Below are 21615 nucleotides of genomic sequence, written 5' to 3' on the forward strand. Positions count from 1 at the left end.
TAGCAATGTGCAACCCACAGACTTTTAAAAAAGAATTTTGTATTGGAACTAAGTTAGCTTCCCAGTCTGCCAACATCAAACACAAAGTTCTGTCAACAAGAAATCTCATTTAAAAATTCATTATAGTATACATTATCAACTATATTTGTAAAGTAAAGGAGAGGGGAGGAACATCAGCTTCACAACTCTGATATAGCCATGACTTTAACTCAAGTTTAATACTAAACCACCAGTATGTGGTGGTTTAAACCACATACTGCTAAAACAAATGCAGTAATAATTTTACACAAAACTAGATAGCTAAAAATTTCACTCTACTAAAAATTTCTTCAATGCTTACAAAAAACCCTGACATTTAATAACACCATTGCCTTTAGAACCTTGTGATAAGTTTTGCAACTGTCTTAACAGGGTAAACACCCACCTTTCTCAGAGAAAAAAAAAAACAACGCTGTCGAAGTGTGTTTTGTAGTACAACTATCATTGACAGGCAGGTAGGGCAATGAAAGTCAAATTTCCTTTCAAACTTCCAGAACATATCACAAGAAATGTGAACACAAAATAATTGGTTTCATTTCTTAATTAGATGCTTTAATTTATAGTAAATTACTGTATTTATTCAGAGTATTAATCTTAAAATAATTCTTAACCTCATGACAGGACACCTGCCTTTAAACAGAAAATTTTAGTAGTTTAAGTCTGTATACTTACTATCACGGTAAATATAGAGTTATTTCTTTTAATTAGGAAAAATTCTTTTGCCAATGCCTTCCCACCCTTCTCTTTTTAAGCTAGTCAAGTTTTTAAGTTTCATGCAAGGCTTTTAAAATGAAACTAGATAACCCAATAAATTGCCACCATAGTGGTTTCACTCATACTTCATTTTTAAAAGAAATTCATAGAAGGCATAACCAAAGCAATCATGTACTGTTCTGTCGAGAAGATATCAAAGCTAAAATTACAGTTTCTGAAAGCCTGATCCACTTTTAACCTGTCATCAAAAAAGCAAGCAAGCAAAAAAAAAAAAAAATCATAAACCACATAATTTATGGCTCAAACAGCTTGCTTAACCCAGAGAAGACAAAACTAAAATCAGAGTTCTGCTTTGCACTCTTTCGAAATTCCATGTACCCATTCACACCACGTCGTTTTACTACATTTCACACCTAGAGACTCAAGTAAAACCTCTTAATACATCTCCTTTCTCGTTATTCAGCCACAGCTACTTCAATTAAGCAAACAGCTGTAGTTATCCCTTGATTCCAGATCCTTCTTTCTGTCAACTGCCAGATTGTCAAAGTTCCTAAATGGCAGTCTTCCCAACAGTTTTCCACCCAATTATCTACTTCAAGATTCATTTCCCCTGTCCTGAAACCCAGCAATCCTTTAACTAAGTCAACTTTTTGCTGAAAAAAGTAGTAACATGATTTATAAAGTAAACATTTTAACTGCTTGATAACTTAAACCTGCTTTAAACAAGACATTTTACCTTTGAAATGCTCACTTGGCAAGTCAAATATCAATTACAGCTGAAAACATGTAGAACTTAACTCTATACAAAATCAGCCAAAATTTTGAGAGCTGTTAGCTACAGATATCCCCAGAATAAAGGGTGTTATGGGCTCCTGGCAAAATTAAACACTTGGAGCTTAGCCCATAGCATAAGGTGTCTTTGAAAACCAATACCAATTCAATCACAAACACTGCATCAAAAATGCTTCGGATAAAGAATGGAATGAATTCCCCAAACTTCATGAGTACTATTAACAATCTAATGTAAACCCTAGCACATTATCTCCTTCTTCCTCAAAAGCTACTTTTTATCAATGGGAATAAAAACAATGTAATACCTTTGACCAGTTGATTCTCTTCATTGTGACTTCCAGCTTATACTTCTTCTTCTCCTTCATTCCATGTGGTAACGCTGGTATCACCGGAAAGGGAGCAAAAGGAACACCTCCAAGAGCTGGTGGCATTGGAGGCCCACCAAAAGGCAGTGGTGGAGGAGGTGGTGCTGCTCCACCAGGCAGCGGAGGCGGTGGAGGTGGTGCTGCTCCACCAGGCAGCGGAGGCGGTGGAGGTGGTGCTGCTCCACCAGGCAGCGGAGGCGGTGGAGGTGGTGCTGCTGCACCAGGCAGCGGAGGCGGTGGAGGTGGTTCTGCTCCACCAGGCAGCGGAGGCGGTGGAGGAGGAGGAGGAGGTACTGCTCCACCAGGCAGCGGTGGCGGCGGCGGAGGTATTGCTCCACCAGGTAGCGGAGGTGGTGGCGGAGGAGGAGGAGGTATTGCTCCACCAGGCAGTGGAGGTGGTGGAGGAGGTGCTGCTCCACCAGGTAGCGGAGGCGGTGGAGGAGGTATTGCTCCACCAGGTAGCGGGCGGTGGAGTAGGTATTGCTCCACCAGGTAGCGGAGGCGGTGGCGGCGGAGGAGGTATTGCTCCACCAGGTAGCGGGGGCGCTGGAGATGGTGGCACATTCTCACTTGATAGGGCTGGAGGTAACGGTGCTACTTCTGTCAGTTGACCTGTCAGGCCTGGTCCCTGAAATATTAAAGAGGAATTCTTTTCATCAGGGGTGGGAAGGAGGTTTAATATAAAGTTGAATCAATTAGCATGTCTTGTAGTCAACTGTACCTCAATAAAGTGAGAAATGCAACCATTCTCCTATTTAAATGAGAAGCAATAACAATAGATTATACCATGTACCATAAAACTGCCAAGTAAACTGAATAACCTAGCATTTTTATAAAAACAAATTGTTTCCATTTTAAAGAAAATTTAATAGTAGCAGTAACATTTAAGTGAACAGAACAGCATTTTATTTCTTACCAATGCTCAAAACATTTATCCCACTTAGGATATCCTGGCAAGCTGGGGCATCAGAGATTGTAATAACCATGCTGAATTTTAACAACACTAATCTGCTGGTGGAAAATTTTTCATAGAAATCACTGAAGCAGCTAGTGCAGTGCAAGAGGTTATGGGCCCACAGTTGTTCATAACTATCCTGACATCTTGCGGGGGGAGAAGGGGGATTAAAAAAAGAAGAAAAAAAAACTCATGCTTTCTTTTAAATCTGTCTGCAGTTGTTTCTCTGGTGATAGGAAGAAAGAGCAATTGCAATATCCATTCCAGTAAGTTTTAAAAGGAACAATGAAGAGAAACAGCAGCATGTCAAACCATCAGAGAGGTTTCTGTAGAGATAACAGGATCCTAGCCTAGTACAAATTCCTCAGAGATACCTGTCCTTTAAAACTATCTGTTAAAAAGCAGCATCAGGAGCTATGCAAAAGCCTCCATACGAGCTCATATTCCATTTCCTCTACTAACTAATGTTTTATTACAAAATTATTATGTAATATAGGCTGTTCATTTAATCTGATTTGCATACTATTTCCCTACGCAATTATTTACGGTTTCCAGTTTAAAGGAAGCAAGAGTTTGTTAAAAAAAAAAAGCTGAGCAAAATCTGAGTGCATCTAAAAATAAATGCCACAATATATCGTATGGGGAGCATAACACTAGAGAAAAAAAGGCATAGATACTAGAAAGTTGATGTGTATCACTTTTAATTGTACCATTATTGTGAATGAGCTGTAACGTCTGGATAATCTGATTTGTGTTAGTATCAACATAACAGGATTAATAATTAAATAGACTAGAAATAAAGTTTTGCCTTTGCACAAGGCATGTGTTTCTTTGGCCCACAAACTACTGCTCAAGTTGTAATGCAACAATTGGTGGAGAACTCATTAAAACAGACTGTCAAATTTCAGTGTAACATTGTCTTGTAGATATTTGAAACAAACGTTAAAATTGCTAAGAATGAACAGAAGTGTCTGCATATGAAAACAGAATAACAAACCATAAGACACCACAGGTTACGAGAATGACTTGTATTGATAGCAAAGGATAAAATGAACAGCAATCCAACTGTTAAATGCAATGTAACGTGCTTACATTAAGATTGGAAAGCCAGTGCTCTGATAAGGCTATAGCACAGACAACTTGCTAGCAGAAGACCAGCATCCTGAAAGCAGGATGAAGGCACCAGGTTATAGCACATCACATGCTATTGTTCCTCTTATTATCCAAATAGGAAGTGAGACCATAGGCATTAAGATATCCACAATGAGGAAAAGAGGCAACAGGCAGACCTTGCCTAGCATTGAAGGACTAGGAAGTAAGCCAGGCTGAGGCAAAAAGATCAAACCACAGTATCAGTTGGTTCCTAAAGGGTATAAAAGACCTGTCTAAAACCCAATTTATTGTCATTAAACAAAAGCAACCCAAGAGATATTGTGAGCGCTCAACAGGCAGCATTTCTTGTCCTCTCTGCTTCACCAGTGATCTGGGACAGATCACTTGGAGATAGAGTTTTGGTGCTTGTGAGCAGAATTCATGACGTAATGAATGCAAGTAAAATCAGCTTTGCTGAAATTAAGTATCATCTTCCACTTCCATCAGGTCTTGCATTTTTTGTTCTATTTACCTACAAGACTGTAAAAAGCTAGTGTAATATTCATTTTAGAAATGGCTACAGTCTGATATCCAGAGTTCAAAAAAAAATTGTTATCAGTTGCATGCACATGCTGAAAGGTATGTATATTGTGCGTGCATGCACATGCTGAAAGGTATGTATATTGTGCACACACAGCTATCACGATTTCCACCTTTGCAATTCAAGTATAAAGCCCTTCTGAAAGAAACACTTTCTGCAAAACATACAGAAGTAGTAATGTTAAAGTATAAACAAGTACTTGGAGAAAAAAAACTCAGGCTGGATTCAAACTTTTCATAGCCTAAGGAATTTTTTTCCTCAATAAAGCAAATATCTGTGACAGATGTTGAATATACTACTATTTGAAAAAAATGATACCTCCATTAACTATCCTTAGTAGTTTATACTGGCTTAAAAACAAATCTATACAACTATAACATACATTTCAAACTCCATAGAGACAATACACTCCTAGGCAATTTCTTTTCAATTCTTAAAATAAAAATAGAATAAAATAAAATTCAACTTGTAACTTACTGTGATTTAGTTTTATTACCTGGGTTCGTAGATGTTTGATTTCCGTTTCAAGTTCTTTGATTTTCTCTTCTCGTTTCTGAAGCTCCGATTGTGCCTCTTGTCGAGCTGTGAACTCTTCATCAAACTGTAATGATTAACCAACACAGAAATGTTTGTCCATTTATGTCCACACTAGTTATTATACTTTCAGAAATTCTTTGAACAATATCACAACTAGTGCAATAGATGCACCTTTAACTTCAAAAAAACCATGTATTTTTCCAGTATGTGTTCTTCTAGTACCACATAGTTTCTTCCATTAATAAGTCATGACACAGAACCACGCAGATCCAGCTACTTAGTACAGCTGTAAGTTCAACAGGTTTTTTCCCCCGCCCAACAGAACATTGCAGACTTTTCAAAACTCAAGTATACACCTCATGTAGCGAGCTTAAATCTGAAGAGATATGTATGCAGCTTCAGCAGTATCATCCATAAAGTAATGTAAGAAAGGAGGTATCCAAATAAGTTAGTGATCCCTTTGGTCTTGATGTTCCCATATAAAATGGAAGTCCAATTTACAACACGATTGTGAGAAATTTACTGTGTATTTTCATCCTGATACTGTTTGGTAGGCTTAAGAGATTATTAGCATCTTTTAAAGCTTCTATTATTCATTCTTCCACAGGACAAAACAACTTATCACTAGGAAGAACATGTGTTGACTGCCACTAACAAAGTACATTATGATAAATAACTCTGCTAGGGAAGCATCACAACAATCTGCTTTCTATAAAGCTCCAGACACCACAACTCCTATTAAAAATGCATCCACATTTAACATTGAAGAGAGAAAAGCTAATGACTTCACTCAAACCTTCATTTGAAATTTGTAATCATCATGTTCAATAGCATGTATTGCCTTTTGGCTTGCCAAAGGCTTCTTAGACCAGGCCAGCAAAAATCAAAACTTTGAATGCTTTCAATAAACAACAATATGGTATATGAACTTTAGTACTACTGCAGCTAATATAGTACATTCAGCATTTCATATCCATAGATAGGATGCGATGAGCCAAGATTAACAAATTATCCATTAACATAATCTAGTAAACAGGGATTTAAGTCACTTGAGAAAACATGTTGTATCAAGATATTTTCAGCACAAACACCAATAGCGACAAAGCAGAAGGATAAGCGTCAATTTCTTTAGAAATACCCCCCAAAAGTTTTATTACAAGAAATATACTGAGCTGCAATTATTCCTACAGAAAACATTTTAAATGTCTAACCTCTCCTGTATCTAGTAATAAACGAAAACTGCCTATGACCGAAATAGGACTTAGTTATCAAGTTCCCAATAAAAGAGAACTGGAACAGAAGAATAAAACTGTTACCAAAACAGGTTCCAAAATACACTGCAAGATTCCTAAATGTGAATAATAAGGAAATAAATTACTCTCGCTCATAATGTAATAACTTATCCTGGGCATTATAAGGAAATAAAGCAGTATTTTAATGTTAGCATCTCTGTGCCTAAAGAGCCGATGCTTTTTCAAACTGCTTTTCAATAAGTTCCTTCAGGTTCTTAAACAAAGCTAGATGAAGAGTTATGAACATTTCCCCCCCGCTTTTTTTTTTTAAGCATATACCTGCACTTTATGTATTTAACTTTGACTAAATATTTCAGGACAAAATAGCAACAAGCGGAATTTTTCCCATCAGTTATCTACAGCAGAGGAATACAACCGACGATACATACAGCTAGTACTATTCATCTGCTTTTGAATTCTGAGTAAGCTGAATCTGAGCCACGCATATACGCATACACACAAACCCAAAACCCACGAAGCTATTAAATGTGAAAGAACATCCTGCCTGAGATACACTATTTCCCTGTTTCCACTAAGTTTCTACTGAGAAACAAGCCTACTGTGCTCCTGTCAGGCTTCTGTTCCATACCTTTAAAAGAGTGATGATTAGGACTTACCTTTCTGGAAAATTCTGCTGCTTTCTTTTCACTCTCTTCTACTTTAGCTTTGTCCACACATGCATCTAGAATTTAAATAAAATATCACACAGTCAATTCAGGTTTAGACAGAAGCATACAAAGAAAAACGTGCACTTCAGTAAAGCAAGGTAAAATTGCTTATAGTATACAAAAAGTATAGTATACAAACCAATAAGATGAGTAAAATCCACGTCCATTCTTCCTCTACATTTAAAATCCGGGTCCATGCCGCTGCAGTGCAATACTATCTGTGATACGCATTCTTCTATTATCTTGTAATACTGAGGTCTAACAAAGAAAACATTTTACAAGATAATAAGAACATGAACAATCATTTATGCAACATGGAAGGGGAAAAAAGGGGCAACTTTAACTCCTAATATAGGAATTATACAATTTCCAGTAAAAGGATCAACTTAAGTGTCTTATTTGTACTCTGGCTAATGAAGCACTGTTGTCAGTTTCCCAGAAGGATATCTGAAACTCAGGACTCCACAAAATATTATGCACTTTTCATTTATCCTTTGCCAGACAACAATCAATAAAACAAACAACGTCTTTAGTATTTTCAATATATGCTGCAAGAATTATTTAGCACATTCTCAACACAGTGAATTCCATCACTGGCAACAATACCAGTATTCAATTACTTAGAAAATGAGTTAATTATAACTTAATTGCTTGATATACATCTCTACACAACAACATCAGGTACCTCTAAGATGAGGGGATTCTGTGCTCAAAATTATTAGTTATTATCAGTGCAAGGTATTACATCTCAATTTCACATACTGTTGAGCTCTCAAAGTAGGAAACCCTCAAACCTAAACTGATGATACTCCAAACTTTCAAATTAAAAAAAAAAGTTATAAAAATTGAAGATTTCTCAGGTTATATTTACTTCTTGATTTTATAATCTTGCATATCAATTGTTTTTATCATCTCTTTATAATTAAAAAAAAAACTTCTTAAAACAAGATTTTGTATGTGGTACTTTGACACTGCTAAGACATTATGAGGCGCACATAAGAGAAGCTTACATTGAAAAGACAAGATATAAGGCACTGTGGAAGTATTTTCAATTATTAGTTATACAACTAACTTTCAAGTTCTTTGAAGTCATGAAGCTATCAAACTTGTATAAAGGAAAAAGTGCTCAACAAGTTAAAAGATTTTGGGATGAGGGTGTTAGAATAAGGTTCAAGTCTTTGAAATAAGTATTGTTCTATTTAACAAGATCTTTTCAATATTAACATTGAGCAGAAAGACAAATAACACATCAGTTACAGAGCAACTATTCATGCATGATTATGAGCTACTCAGTTTCTGAGGTCTTCATTCCATTCTTACCAGGGTCTTGACTTCTGTTCTTCCCCCTACCCCCTCCAAAAATCAAACCTGAGAGCTGACACTTACCGGACGTAGTAATCACTTCGAATGAGAAGAAAATGTTGGAGAATTGACAAGAAGTAATTTTCAGAAGACGTATCTTTCAACATATTATACAGCAGATGAAATACTTCATTCACATCAGTGCAAACATTGTTAAGGAAATACAAGGACTTAAAAAACAAACAAACAAAAAACAACAACAAAAAAACCCCACTACACAACAAAACACCCACCCCACCCCAAACCCAGTTTCCTAGATGTTGTTCATATTGTTCAAGTAAAACTTTTCAACACTCTGAACTACTATCCTTACTAGCAAATATCCTTTTTCCATTAAGATTATCCATGGAAACTCTGTCCCCTGTTCAACAATTAAGACATGTTTCATTAGTACTCAGAAAAATCATACTACATACTTATTATCACAGAATCCTGTAAACATATTTCACACAAAGCTTTCATTTTCATTCTGAAGTGAGCCAGGCTATTGGTAAACACACACTAGTCCATCGTTTTAATTTCTTAAAGAGGAGTTACCTGTAATTACCTGTTCTGTAATGCAACAACGTAACTTGTTAATGATACTATATTCCTCTCATTGATTGTATCTACCTTCCTCTGCTTCTTAAGTACAGCTACTACTCTTTTAAAAACTGCAAGCAACCATTCTGAACTTAGGTAACTTTAAATTTACTGCTTCTTCACAACTAGAGAAGGCATGCATCTTAAGTGCTTCAGAACCTACTAGAAATTTTGTTCCAACTTAGTTACCAAAACTCATTTTTATTCAAACTTGTAATCTTCCATGGGTGTAATTTTATATCTTCATATATTACAAGCCAGAGTTTAGCTTAGTAAATGCTATTTATGAAAAATTAATTCAGTTCCCAATGACTTAATTTGACATGCAAATTTAAGTACTAATTTTCTAAATAAGTCTTTAACAAAAAACAAGTGAAAGAAACCTGCTTGAGAAAGTCCCTGGTAAGATACACAACTGTGACAAATAAACTGCATGTACAGCATTTTAACTTGCATTTAATAAAGTTATTAAACGATGCAACAAGTTATAACACCATTTCTATAAAGGATATTCCATTTCAGCTCTGATATCATTGAGACGATGTGACAGTTCAATTAAGTCTTCTTCTTTGTTCTCATCAAACACTTTCAGCTGAATATCAAGCTCTTCATTATCCTTATCTTTCAAGCCCTATTTTTCAAGGCATAGTATATGTTAATTTTCCCTTTTTTAAAGCAATAATTCCCCCCCTTCAAAAATTATATCATGACAAAATACAAGACATTAACCTTTGGAACAGGAGTAAGCTGTAACTCAGTGCCTGGGGTTTTCTATCATAATCGCACAGATGAGAAAATTTAAGGCAAAATATCAGCAAATATAGCAGGTATGGGCTGCAGAGCAAACATGAAGCCTTCTAATTGAGTTGAGTTCTCTTAATGAGACATAGTCAGCAGTTTATGCTTGTTAATGTCAGAGCTTCTTTAAAAAAATCGCATAAGGATATTTCAAAACATTAATGAAAGTGAACTTAAGAAGCCTAAAGAAGTGTAAAGAAGATATGCTTACAACTTCTGTTATTAAGTTAACCTAGATCATAGCATAAAAACATCCATAGTACATTTAGAAATACTTACAAAAGAAGTAAAGAAGTAAAAAACCAAAACAAAAATTAGTACTTGGAGCAGGGAAAAATTTGTTTTTCTTGAAAGAAATACAAGCAATTTCCCTCATACACTTAAGAACCAACTTTAGCTTCCTACTAGACAAATCACAAAAAAGGGAACTAGTTCAAAAGCCGTTAGTGTGAACGTATCCATGCTTTAAATGAAAATTGGCCTGGAATTGTCGTAACTGGATGTGCACAAACTGAATGGCAACCGTATATGTTCCCCAAAAAAAGTAGAAACTCATACCAATTCTAGCGTTTGAAAACCAGAGAAGGCTACTGTGAATCTGGACAGATGAAGAGAGAGAAGTATGGATCCTCCTCCTGATTGTTTTTTGTTCAAGAGACTCATTTATAAATTTCTTGAAAATTTACCCCTAAGTACAGATACGAGCATGAAGTCTTCTTAAGATGCTTTACCATTAAGAAAGTTGCTTTCTAATGCAAAAAAACCTTCTCTACCTTCAACATTCATTCCCCGCAAAATTAATGATTCAAGTTCAATGTGTATGTTGCAATACCTTACAGATAAACAAACAGCAAGATGGTATTGACTGTTTTAGTTGATATTACAGCTTACATGAAATATTAACCTTACTAGAGACAGAATTTCAACACAATAGCTGTTCAACATTTTTAGAAAAGATTGTTATCACTAAATATTAATTGCTTTTAAACTCATGTATCTGTATGTCAGTACACTCTACAAAGTTTTCTGTCATGATTTATTACAACTCAGTTTATTTGCCATCTAACCCAACCCCAATTCTTAAAGTTTTTAAGCATTTATTCATTGTGTAAACTAACTTTCAGTGGATTAAAAAAACCCAGAAGTTCTTCACGCTTTCAGATGTTCTACAGCAAATAAAGACAGCAGATCACATTAATGTATCTACATGATATAAAGCCTAAACACATACCCTAAGAAAAATTAACATACACACATCAATAACAGTTTCAAAGCTGAATGTGCTAAAAACTGAAGGTTTTTATTCCTGACAAGTGCTGATGATTCAAAACTTCGTATCTTAAAAGTTACAGCAGTATAAATTCTCTTTCAGACAAATATAAGTGAGTACTCTCATTTCTCTCATCTTTTGTGAGAAACTGCTGAGTAGCTTAATTATACATCTCCTTGATGTAAGCATCAGAATGGTTTCTTGGTTAAGAGCTATAAATCTACCTGTAAGTCACAAACATTCATACACAACTACCCATAAAGGCATACTTCTGTGCAGCTGCATGAAGACATGCAGTCTCAAAAAGAATGAAGGAGTTGATTTGATTTTTCCTTAAAAACTCCAAATGCATTTTCAGAAGACAGATTAGAGAAAAACAGATTTCACAGCAAACAACAGGAACCACATATACAAAGAAAGTTAATCCAAGATTGGTTCCACAGCCAGACTCAGATTTGCTGCATGTGCTTTGAGCTCATTATGCTAAATTTGACTACCCTAATTTAATTTCTAATATATTCACCTGTTTCAACTACCATTCTGGTTTACACAGCTCATGAGTGCCTAAATTTGCAACTATGCAGAATGAAAGCAGATTTGGATTCATAGTCCACTCCAGGTCTGACCTCCCCACCCTCATTCTTTCACATCTTCTACTCCTGCTAAAACAATTTGGTTATCTTCAATGTTCACAAACAGTTGACTGTGATGAATTCCTATATACAAATGACTTACAGGCAATATTTTCTTCAGGCCACAACGTAAAAACTCATTTCTCAAGTGTATCCTGAAATCAAGATCTTCTGGAGATGTAACAAGGGCGTTGATGAGCTGCATACATGCTACCTGTTATCAGAAATATAGGCAAAAACTTTTAGTATGTATAGAATGAAAATAAACACTGTCCTTGACTACTTCAGTTTAATTGACCAAATGTCAAGAGATGGATATGATTTATTATGCGGCACACATGCAACACTTGACTTTGATTAATTTAAGCGACCTTAAATACTGCTCTGTTTTCATATTGTGAGTGCTTCTACTACGTCTAAATTGTATCACATAAAGGATCATACTTTATTTCAGAAAGTTATTCCCACACTACAGTTCCACATTGCAACTCCTTCTCTTTCTCCTCAGTATTTGCCAATTTGAAAACAACCTGTTTTTACAGTAATAGAAAATTAAAAAAAAAAAAACCCAACAAAACCACCCATACACAAAATAATTCACATCACCAGGTGTCTTTTCTACTCCTGCACAGCACTTTTGCAAAATACCTGAAGTCTCAGGATACTGGCTAATGCTTTAATTGAACAGCTGTGCACTTTTAATTGATTTACTTTAAAACAGGTAGACAATAGCATAATGCCAAAAGTGCTGATCCACGTTAAGAGACTAAAATAGGACTCCAGGGAAATACCAAGTTTGGTAAAAGATGTTAACTGCAAATAGAAGTAGCATTAGAGTAGAAAAAAAAAATAAATAAAAACCAATAGCTGCAGAGAAAAAAGTCAGATAAAAGCACCCTTCCTGTTTTAATTACATTCTCTATTTAGTTTTAATGGAACACCTTATGGAGTCTTAAATTTCTATTAAAACACTCTTTTAAAGGCACTCCCTTTATATAGCTGCATCATCAGATAATGTAGTATCATCATGCTCGCTTGAATGATTCCTGTTATTTTACTACTATGACATGCCTTAACAAGCCAAAGTACATGTCCAATCTGAAATTAATAGAGAGAAGAGGTGCCATCTGCTATGATTGCTTTTGCCAGAAGAGACTCTGGCTTAATGGCTTGTGCTAATACATTACAAGTAAAGAACGATTTTGTCATAAACAAGTTAATGAGTCTTGCAACTGTACCTTGACTGACATGTAAGTGAGGTTTCGGGAGGAGCGGGGGGAAAGGGACAGGCAGGAATGTTGTGTGGTTGTTTTTGTTTTAAATCAACAAGGTCATAAAGTAGCAGACAACTTCAAAATGAATTCTTTTGCGATAGCATTATTACGATGAGAATGTCACTTACAGAAACTTATTGAACAGCATTAACTCATCAGCTCTGAAACAAGAACTACTGATGGTAAACATAGCGTTAAGACAACCATAGCTGACATACATATGATCTAATAATGGAAAAAGGTATCCCTTCTGCCCTGCTTGAATTCTACTTTTCCGTATCTTTCAGCCACGGTAGCTGAAATACAAATTTACAAATACTGTATTATGAGAAGGAAATAAGTCAAAGTCATCCTTTAGCAGGATATTCAGCCACTTGGTCTCTACGCAAACACTTGCAGTTACCAAAAAAAAGCAATTAAAAAAGCTTTTTTAATGTTCTAATGCAACCAAAACTCTTGGGCTATTCAGGTGTACACAGAGAATAAAAAACTCTATCCACTGACACATAAGCAGCAATGAGCATGTGACCTAGGACATGACTCAGTAAAGATCACTGGTGCAAAAGACTCTTTATTTTATTATTTTATAAAAAATAATGTTAAAAACTCACTAGATAATCCCTAGAGATCCACCAGTGGCTGATGAAGAGCAGCTGTCAAAACACACACTAAGGAATGCACAGTTCTTGTTGACAGAAGTAGCAGCGATATCCTGCTGCACACTACCAATCTCAAAAGGTACCATGCCAAAAATGGACACACCCCATCCACATCTGTCATAGTTATTATATATCTGAATATTTAAGAGGCTGCATATACTGCTGCCTAAAGTCCCAGCAGTAGTAGCACAGCTGCGTGTATATCTTAGAGATTTCTTAGAAATGGAAGAAATGTGCATGCCTACCTAAGGAAACAGTGTTACATTTTATAACACAAGGACTCAAAAGGACAGGTTAGCATAAAAAGTAAATTACTACACTCTGCCCACAGGGCAATCGCACTGTAGTTCCTGAAGTAATTCTTTTCAATACAGGACTTTGTATGAAAATTAAGCACTCCCTGCAAAGAGAGTTACATTAAGCTATGCATCTGTCTTCAGCTGACTATAAAGCCAGTATACCGAAGGTGAAAGCTATAAAAACATATACTTGACACTGATCAGTTTTGACTGTGGCTTATTTCTGTTTAACGTAGGAGGATGGCTGTTTTAAGAGGATGGCTATGTTGGATGACATCGAGCTTTAAATATCTAAAACTAGCAGTTTTACTCCCACTGAATTTACTTCTCATATTACTAAATGATTAATGAATTATCACTGTCCTTGTGCCATTAATTTTTCAAAAAAAGGTCAACCATTCAATTTATCAGAGATAGGCTAGGATTTCACCTAAGTTGTCATTACGAGGGAGAATGATACCAAGTTACCAAAATCCTTCATAGCCAAATAAAACTTTTGACTGCAGTTCCTAGAAAATTTCAATACAAAAAACCCTTTGAAATACTTAAGTATTTTAAGAAGATCTATGCTTATTTATTTCTTCATGCAGTAATATTACAAAAAGGTGAACAATACTGAAAGTATGTTCCTGCCACAGCTACTTCAAACAGTAAGATACTTGAAGTGTGTGCTCAGTTAAGGCATTTCAGTTGTGGTTCTAGATTAAACTCAAATACTCACTTCGAGAGCACAACACAAATTTGTTCTGTCTCTTTACAAATCTATTACTTCAATGGAACCATTTCAAAGCCGTAAGTACAGGAGTTTTTGTTTACTTTGAGTGGGGCAAGATTCGAGGGAGAAGGGGGTGTTTAAACAAGCAATGCTACTTAGGAGTACTTTTTCATGCTTCTTCCCTAAACCCACAACATGTACAGGGAGCACTGCCTCCAACTCCTTAAACTGCAACTTCCTCAGGGCTCCAGTAACAATAACGAAAACATTTCAGAGGACAGACTGAGAAATGGATTTGTATTGGTCCACTAAACCACACAAAATTCCCAGTCAAGAAGATTAAGCAGTGACAACAATAATAAAATGCTTTCACAGACTTATTACCTGAGCACTACCTCTGGCATCCAAGAAAAGGAATATCACGAATTACTCTCTTTTTATTAAGGTCGAGACTTTTTAATCCTATTTTTGGACAAGGAAGTGAGTTTCATGGTTTCACACCACTAACAATTAGAAAATCTAGTATCAGTAGGCCATTTCTATTTATTTTTCTTCTTTTACTGAACACTAGAGTAATAGCACTGAAAGATTTTGCTGTTAAATAATTTAAAGATCATAAAATAATACAGAGTCTTCTAGTATTTTAGGTTATTTCTGCAGTATTAGTAAGCATATAAAAAAGTAAACCCACCTGCAGTTGTAAGAATTCATGGTTTTCCAGTCCTTCAACAATCTGAGAAAAACGTTCCCTATTGTGCCTTTCAGCAGCAGTTGTTATAGCACCTAAAAGCTTGTCCAGACTAAGAGAAAGATAAACTGTCAAAAAGCGTACCACAGGCAACTTTCTCATTTTAAAGATACTTAGCCCACTATTTACACAACTCAAGACTTTAGTGCACTGACAGAGAATCTGAATGCATTTAGCAACACTTATCTACATAAAGTTGAAAACAAACCAAGAACCAAGAGTTAAAATATCTACAAGATTAATGTCGAATTAAAAAAAGATTACTAAACCTCTAAATTATTGTGACATCCAGCTAAGAAACAACCAATAAGAAAAAAAAAGAAAAATCACTACCTTTGCAAGACTGCACTAGGTACTAGCTGACGTGTTTGACATCTGGGAATTCTAATAAATCGTCTTTTCAGAAATCAAAATGTTTTTATCTATTTATTGCATACAAAACATGGAGTTTGCCATTTTTAACCTTCAGTAAACTAAGACACTCGATAATTTAAAGCAAACATATGCCAACTGATTATCTTTGTTTTAAAAAGCTCATGGACATATGCTACATAACTTCATAACTTGAACTACTCAGAACTTCAGCTATAAATGTAAACTTTTTGCCCCTGTCAAATTTGTTATGTTTAGGTAGAGGTGATATTTTAATAAAATCCATAACTATATTTATTTCTATATTATTAATATTATCTTCTAAACTAATGAAAAATCTTAACTTGTGGTATCAGATCAGTAATTTTTAAATACAGTAAGTTCATCTCCCCTCCTCAGGGAAGATGTCCCAATCTCAATCCTCCCCACAATAGGCTCAGTAGTGCCCCATGCTAACACACATTGTTCTAAATTGTATTTAAATCTGACAGCTTTCCTTATGGCAATTAAAAGTTCACAATTCCTAATCACACTCATCTGGGATATATGAAATAATTTATATATTCTTTTTTTCAGCAGCCATTTATGAACAGTTACGGCTCATTAAGTCTCCTCTTCTCTACAGTAAGCAAAGTCCTTTCAGATCTCCGCTTAAGCCACAGTTTGTAGATCAAAAGCTCATTTGCTTTTGTCTGATTTAATATTGGATTAATGCATCAGAACAGGTGAAAGTGTTTTTTCATTTAAACCACATTTAGAAAGTAAAGACTTAACAGGTTACATTTGTTTTACTGACAAATTTTCTCACATGTGTCCAAACTGACAACTCATGAGCATTCAAAAAAAAAAAAACAAAATTTGTTTCAATATCTTTCTTACATATTTTCCTCTCCAACAATGCAGATAGCAGAAAGTATTTTCACTGTTTCGGTCATCATGTGTGGTTGCTTTGGATCAATTGCTCTTGATAACAGCAAGAGACTTCTTTCATCTCCTAGAATCCTTTGCAATCCATACTGAAAGAAACAAAAAGCTTACAGTGAAAAGACTGTAATTGCCTAGAATACTCATCATCATCTTTGGGCTTCAGATCCTTAGGAATCCTCACATCCCCTCCCCCCCACATGAAGTTTGGCAACACTCTACCGAAACCTTCTGGCTATTACTGCTTGGGGACACAAGTCAGTCTTCCTGATCTTACATTTGAGACTTTCTCCTAAGTAAGAGAGTCAGCTCCTAAGGAAGATACCGTATCTTGTAAAATCAGGTATCCACCAAAAGACAAACCAGTTTTTATTTTCTATCTGTATCTGAAACACCTCAACAGCATGAAAAATTCCTTCATTTTTTTTCCTCCTGGCAAATTGAAATAGTATCTTCTACACAATGACCAACAGAGGTTTAAATTCTTTTTTGAAACAACTATCTTCTTTTATTTATTGTATATTCTATATCACTTTCAGTACAGCTAAATCAAAAAACACTTACACACTGGCATTTATTTAAAAGTAGCATTATTTTTCTTTTTCATTTTCACTAACTACAGGATATTTGGTAAATCTGATATCTAATTGTTTGAAGTCACACTTTAAGTGTAGGAATAGCGGGGGGGGAAGCACGTGACGATTTAAGTTTACTTTTCCTACTTCATCAAACAGGCTATTCTGTAAGTGAGATTTTACTAAACTGAGTAACAGCAGTTAAAAGTAACTTTAATGCACAGTTATATTTGTTACGGGTGAGGGGGGGAATAAATCATTACAACAACACTTTATATTTTGCTATGAATAAAGCAAAATTACAGGTTTAACATATCAAATTCTAGAAGCATGTCCTGGTTTCAGCTGGGATAGGATTAAATTTCTTCCTAGTGCTGTTTTTTGTATTTAGTATGAGGAGAATGTTGATAACACACTGATGTTATTAGTTGTTGCTAAGTACCCTGTTAGTCAAGGACACTCAGCTTCCATCCTCTGAAAGAGGCTGGGAGGGAGCATAGCTAGGCCAGCTGGCCCAGCTGGCCAATGGGGTATTCCATACCATGTGACGTCATGCTCAGTATATGAATGGTAGGCGTGATCCAGGAAGTACCGATCGCTACTTGGTTATCGGTCAGCGCGGGTGGTGAGCAACTGCATTGTGCATCACTCATTTTGTATATTCTATCATTATTATTATTATTTTCCCTTTTCTGTTCTATTAAACTGTCTTTATCTCAACCCACGAGTTTTTCTCACTCTCACCCTTCCGATTCTCTCCCCGCCCCACCGGTGGGGGGAGTGAGTGAGTGGCTGCGTGGGATTTGGCTGGCTGCCCGGTTAAACCACGACAAAGCAGTACTCACACTTTGTGAACATGAGTAACCCATGTTAGAAACAAGTTAGATACTTTGGTTTAGTTTAAGTTGTTTTATCCTTTACCCACTACCTACCAACTTAAAAACTGTAGCTAAAAATACATTAAAATCATACTCAATTTCAAACCAGGTGAAAAGTACATTATATTAACAAAAACAATCATGTATTGAAATCAGAATTTAGATAGAAATATTTTCCTTTCAATTTCACAAGCAAATTCACTTACCTTAAATCCATACTATCATCCTGTTTGTGAAATATTTTACTTCCAAAAATTAATAGTATTTAACAAAACTAAGACAAAATGCATATTCAGAAGATTTATGAACAAGACTCTCAACAAAAAGTTACACTAAGTTTACAATGTACATTTCCAAAGAGTCAGCTGATACCAGATACACAAGCTTTCCTTCCTTTTCTGAGATTCAACATGCTACATAGATCTTGAAGTCAACAAAACCCAATCATGCTAGAAGTATCTGAATTTAAAATATTTCTTACTTTATTGTTCATAAATGCTTTGAGGCACTGGATAAGTTTATGTTGATTCTTCTTATCAATACTTTCTTGCCTTGAAAGGAAGGAAAATAACATAAGTACAAACAATCTTCACAAGCTCCCCCACCCCTCCACTTCAAAAGATCCAAGTCCTTACTGTTTCTTGTCCAGAAGCTTTTCCAATACATCCAACAGAAGTCCAAGACCTTCATGTCCAAAATTGTTAACCCAGCTGGAAAAAGGAAGAAAAATGCTTTTAATTATTTCTTAATCAAATGTAAAACTTGGAAAGTTATGTCTCCAACACTGCTTGCACATCTCTTCATAGACGCTGCTTTAAGTCTCACTTCCCAGGAAGACCTGATCAACCATTAAGACAAATGCTTAGTTCCAACAACGCGAAGTTGTTGAGAACCACTGTGAAAGGTGAGAAGATATTGCAGACAGTTGCAAACATTTCACTTTTGCTTTTCCAGTACGCTGAGAACTACTTTCTCATGCCAAGAAGTATTAACATAATTACTCTGGTTTCAAAAAAACTCCACAATTCTTTATTGCTAAGCAAAAACAGCATGATGAAAACTACAGCAGAAATTATTACTTACCTGACTGGATTGCTAGTTAGAGACACTCTCAAAGACTCTAGACAATTAAGAAGCTTTTCCTCTGAAATTCCAGATCTCAATTCATGAATATATTCTTGCGAGGACAGTGTGCATTCATGCTTGCTGTTTTTCAGTCCGCCCTATCACAGAAGACAGAATGCTGCTTAATGTTATATTGATCATAGTAGCATTTAGGTGATAACATGTAAGGCCAGTATTTCTGTGTAAATTTTAAAATCACCATTTTCCCTGTACAACTATTAAAGACCCATGACTGGACTTTGATTTGTCATAAGTGTTTAGTAGTCTAGGTTTTCCATCATAAGGGTAAGTATTTTTCTGGAATCTTCTTCACTTCTTTGAGTAAAGTGCATGTACTACATCTTGGATACAAAAATTTAATTCCATCATTCTGTTCTATTAACATGTTTAACTGCTACACACTCTCATTTAACATCTACTTCACAACACTGTAGTAAAAACAAACATAAACAGAGAGACATAAAACCCCCCACACTTGTTATTAAGCTTGTCTGATCATTCCCACTGTACCCGTCTTTGTTTTAAAAAAGCTATGCATTATCACTATGGACATATCCTGACTCTCAAATTAATTCTCTCTTCTACAAAAGAAAGGGAGAAGATAAGCCACTGAAAATTACTTCGAAAAGGAGCTGGTATCCACCAACTGTTAAATCAGTGTTTTTAAAATCATGCAGCTACATGACTCCATCATTTCTTGCTGTACCATAATTGCATGTTAGGCCACTAATCGAGATCTCTAGAGGATCGTGTTTGCTACAAAAGAATCACATGGAAGATTTGACAAAGAGCTCATCTCCCTCCTAAAGCGTCATTACAGAAGAATAACTACCTACAAGGTATTTCAGTATTAAAATGCCTGATAACCAGTTTTTAGAGCGGTAGTATTCAAAACCATGAACAATATACAAAACATTTTACCAAAGGGTGCAACTAATCTTTTGTACAGCTCTGACAAGTTGCAGAAAAGTAGGCTTATCTCAGAAGAGTGGTTATGATTAGTATGCAGTTCCTAAAGCTCCTTAGCTCTAAATGGTGTATTGAAGAGAACCTGATAAAGACGTGTCATGGGTGTAAAGGCAATATGAAAAGTGCCTGACCTAGAATAGGATTTTTATGTATTTGGTTTTAATTGTATCAGGAACTTCTCTGACTACTGTAATCTTGTAATTGTCTCTCTTTCAAAAAGTTACACTTTAAAGTAGTTTCTGGTTTGCTCTATTCAAATTCTTACCATACGTTTTCAAAAAATGGCACTAAGCATGGCTGATAACAAAATGACTTGTCTACATTTAAGTTAATGATTTTGACCTACATACATTCCAGTATTAATTCATATAACAGAACTACGTAAATGTTCACAATGTACTTTCAGATTGTTTGTCCTCACCTCAACAAAACAAAAATCTGACACAGATTGTGAATGCATCAAGACAACAGTGTCCTCTGGACTGTGTCAACTTTGGAGATGTTTCTTGCTGACATGCATAGCACCTTTAGCTGGACAATACATGCCAGTTATAAATCGAAGGACCAAGACAGACATAAAGATGAGTAAATAGGATATAAAGGAACTATAATCTGTCACTATCAACCTCCTTAACAAACAGATGCTCTTCCACCAAAGGAAAAGGAAATAAATGGGTGGAGGTTATCTTTATAAGAGTTGAACCGACTTTAAATCAGAGAAGTATATTATCACTACATATTAAAAATCATAACAGTACAGAAAAATCACCACTCTGAAAGACCATAAGGTAAAGAACTAGAAAACAGGAACAGCTTTATGCTGTTCATTGCATTGGATGGAAACGGAAAAAGATTACATGTGTAACTAATGTACACTATGTACACAATACTGGATACAGTTTTTGTCATTTCCAACAACAATCGTTCCCAAACCCCTAAGAGTAAAAGAAGAAAACAGAAACACTGCTGTCAGCCACAAAATCTATAAAGAGATAAGATCATGGAAACTTCAATCAAATGCCATTACATGTTAAGCTAGACCCTTGAAAAGCACTCTAGAATGCAAGATGTATTTGTTTTTCCAAAAAAGATTATTTCCTGTGGTTAGCCCTTCCACTGTAGTCTGCTGCAAGCTCCAAAGGAGGTACCTATTCAGATGAGGCATGTAAGGTCTCTGCTACGTTTTCTTTCATATTTAAACCAAGGTGTGCTCTTGCTGCCTCCTCTTTCTATGCGTCGATGACATTAATGAAGCTCCTCTACTCTGTCTAGCGCCTTGTTTTCAGAGGACCTATGACTCCCTCAAAAACAGTTAAAATAAGTTAAAAGTTAGAGGAATTGGCAGCGTGATCTCCTAAGCCTCCTTACCATGCCAGAC

General features: G+C 35.6%; 1 protein-coding gene across 1 annotated transcript in view; it reads right to left on the minus strand.

The window, feature by feature from the left end:
* Positions 1-1850: 1850 nt before the first annotated feature.
* LOC104079938 (protein diaphanous homolog 2-like) overlaps positions 1851-21615 on the minus strand; it is a gene marked incomplete at its 3' end in the record, with an annotated part of 32793 nt that continues 13028 nt past the window's right edge. Inside the window, 13 exon segments of the mRNA XM_009582142.1 lie at positions 1851-2375; positions 2377-2559; positions 5025-5159; positions 7005-7069; positions 7195-7313; positions 8442-8558; positions 9512-9630; positions 11803-11913; positions 15338-15446; positions 16646-16782; positions 18625-18694; positions 18779-18853; positions 19227-19366. Of these exon segments, the coding sequence (XP_009580437.1) occupies positions 1851-2375; positions 2377-2559; positions 5025-5159; positions 7005-7069; positions 7195-7313; positions 8442-8558; positions 9512-9630; positions 11803-11913; positions 15338-15446; positions 16646-16782; positions 18625-18694; positions 18779-18853; positions 19227-19366 (1905 nt within the window).

The sequence above is a fragment of the Fulmarus glacialis genome, unplaced genomic scaffold, assembly GCF_000690835.1.
Source record: "Fulmarus glacialis isolate BGI_N327 unplaced genomic scaffold, ASM69083v1 scaffold34497, whole genome shotgun sequence".
NCBI classification, from domain to species: Eukaryota; Metazoa; Chordata; class Aves; order Procellariiformes; family Procellariidae; genus Fulmarus; species Fulmarus glacialis.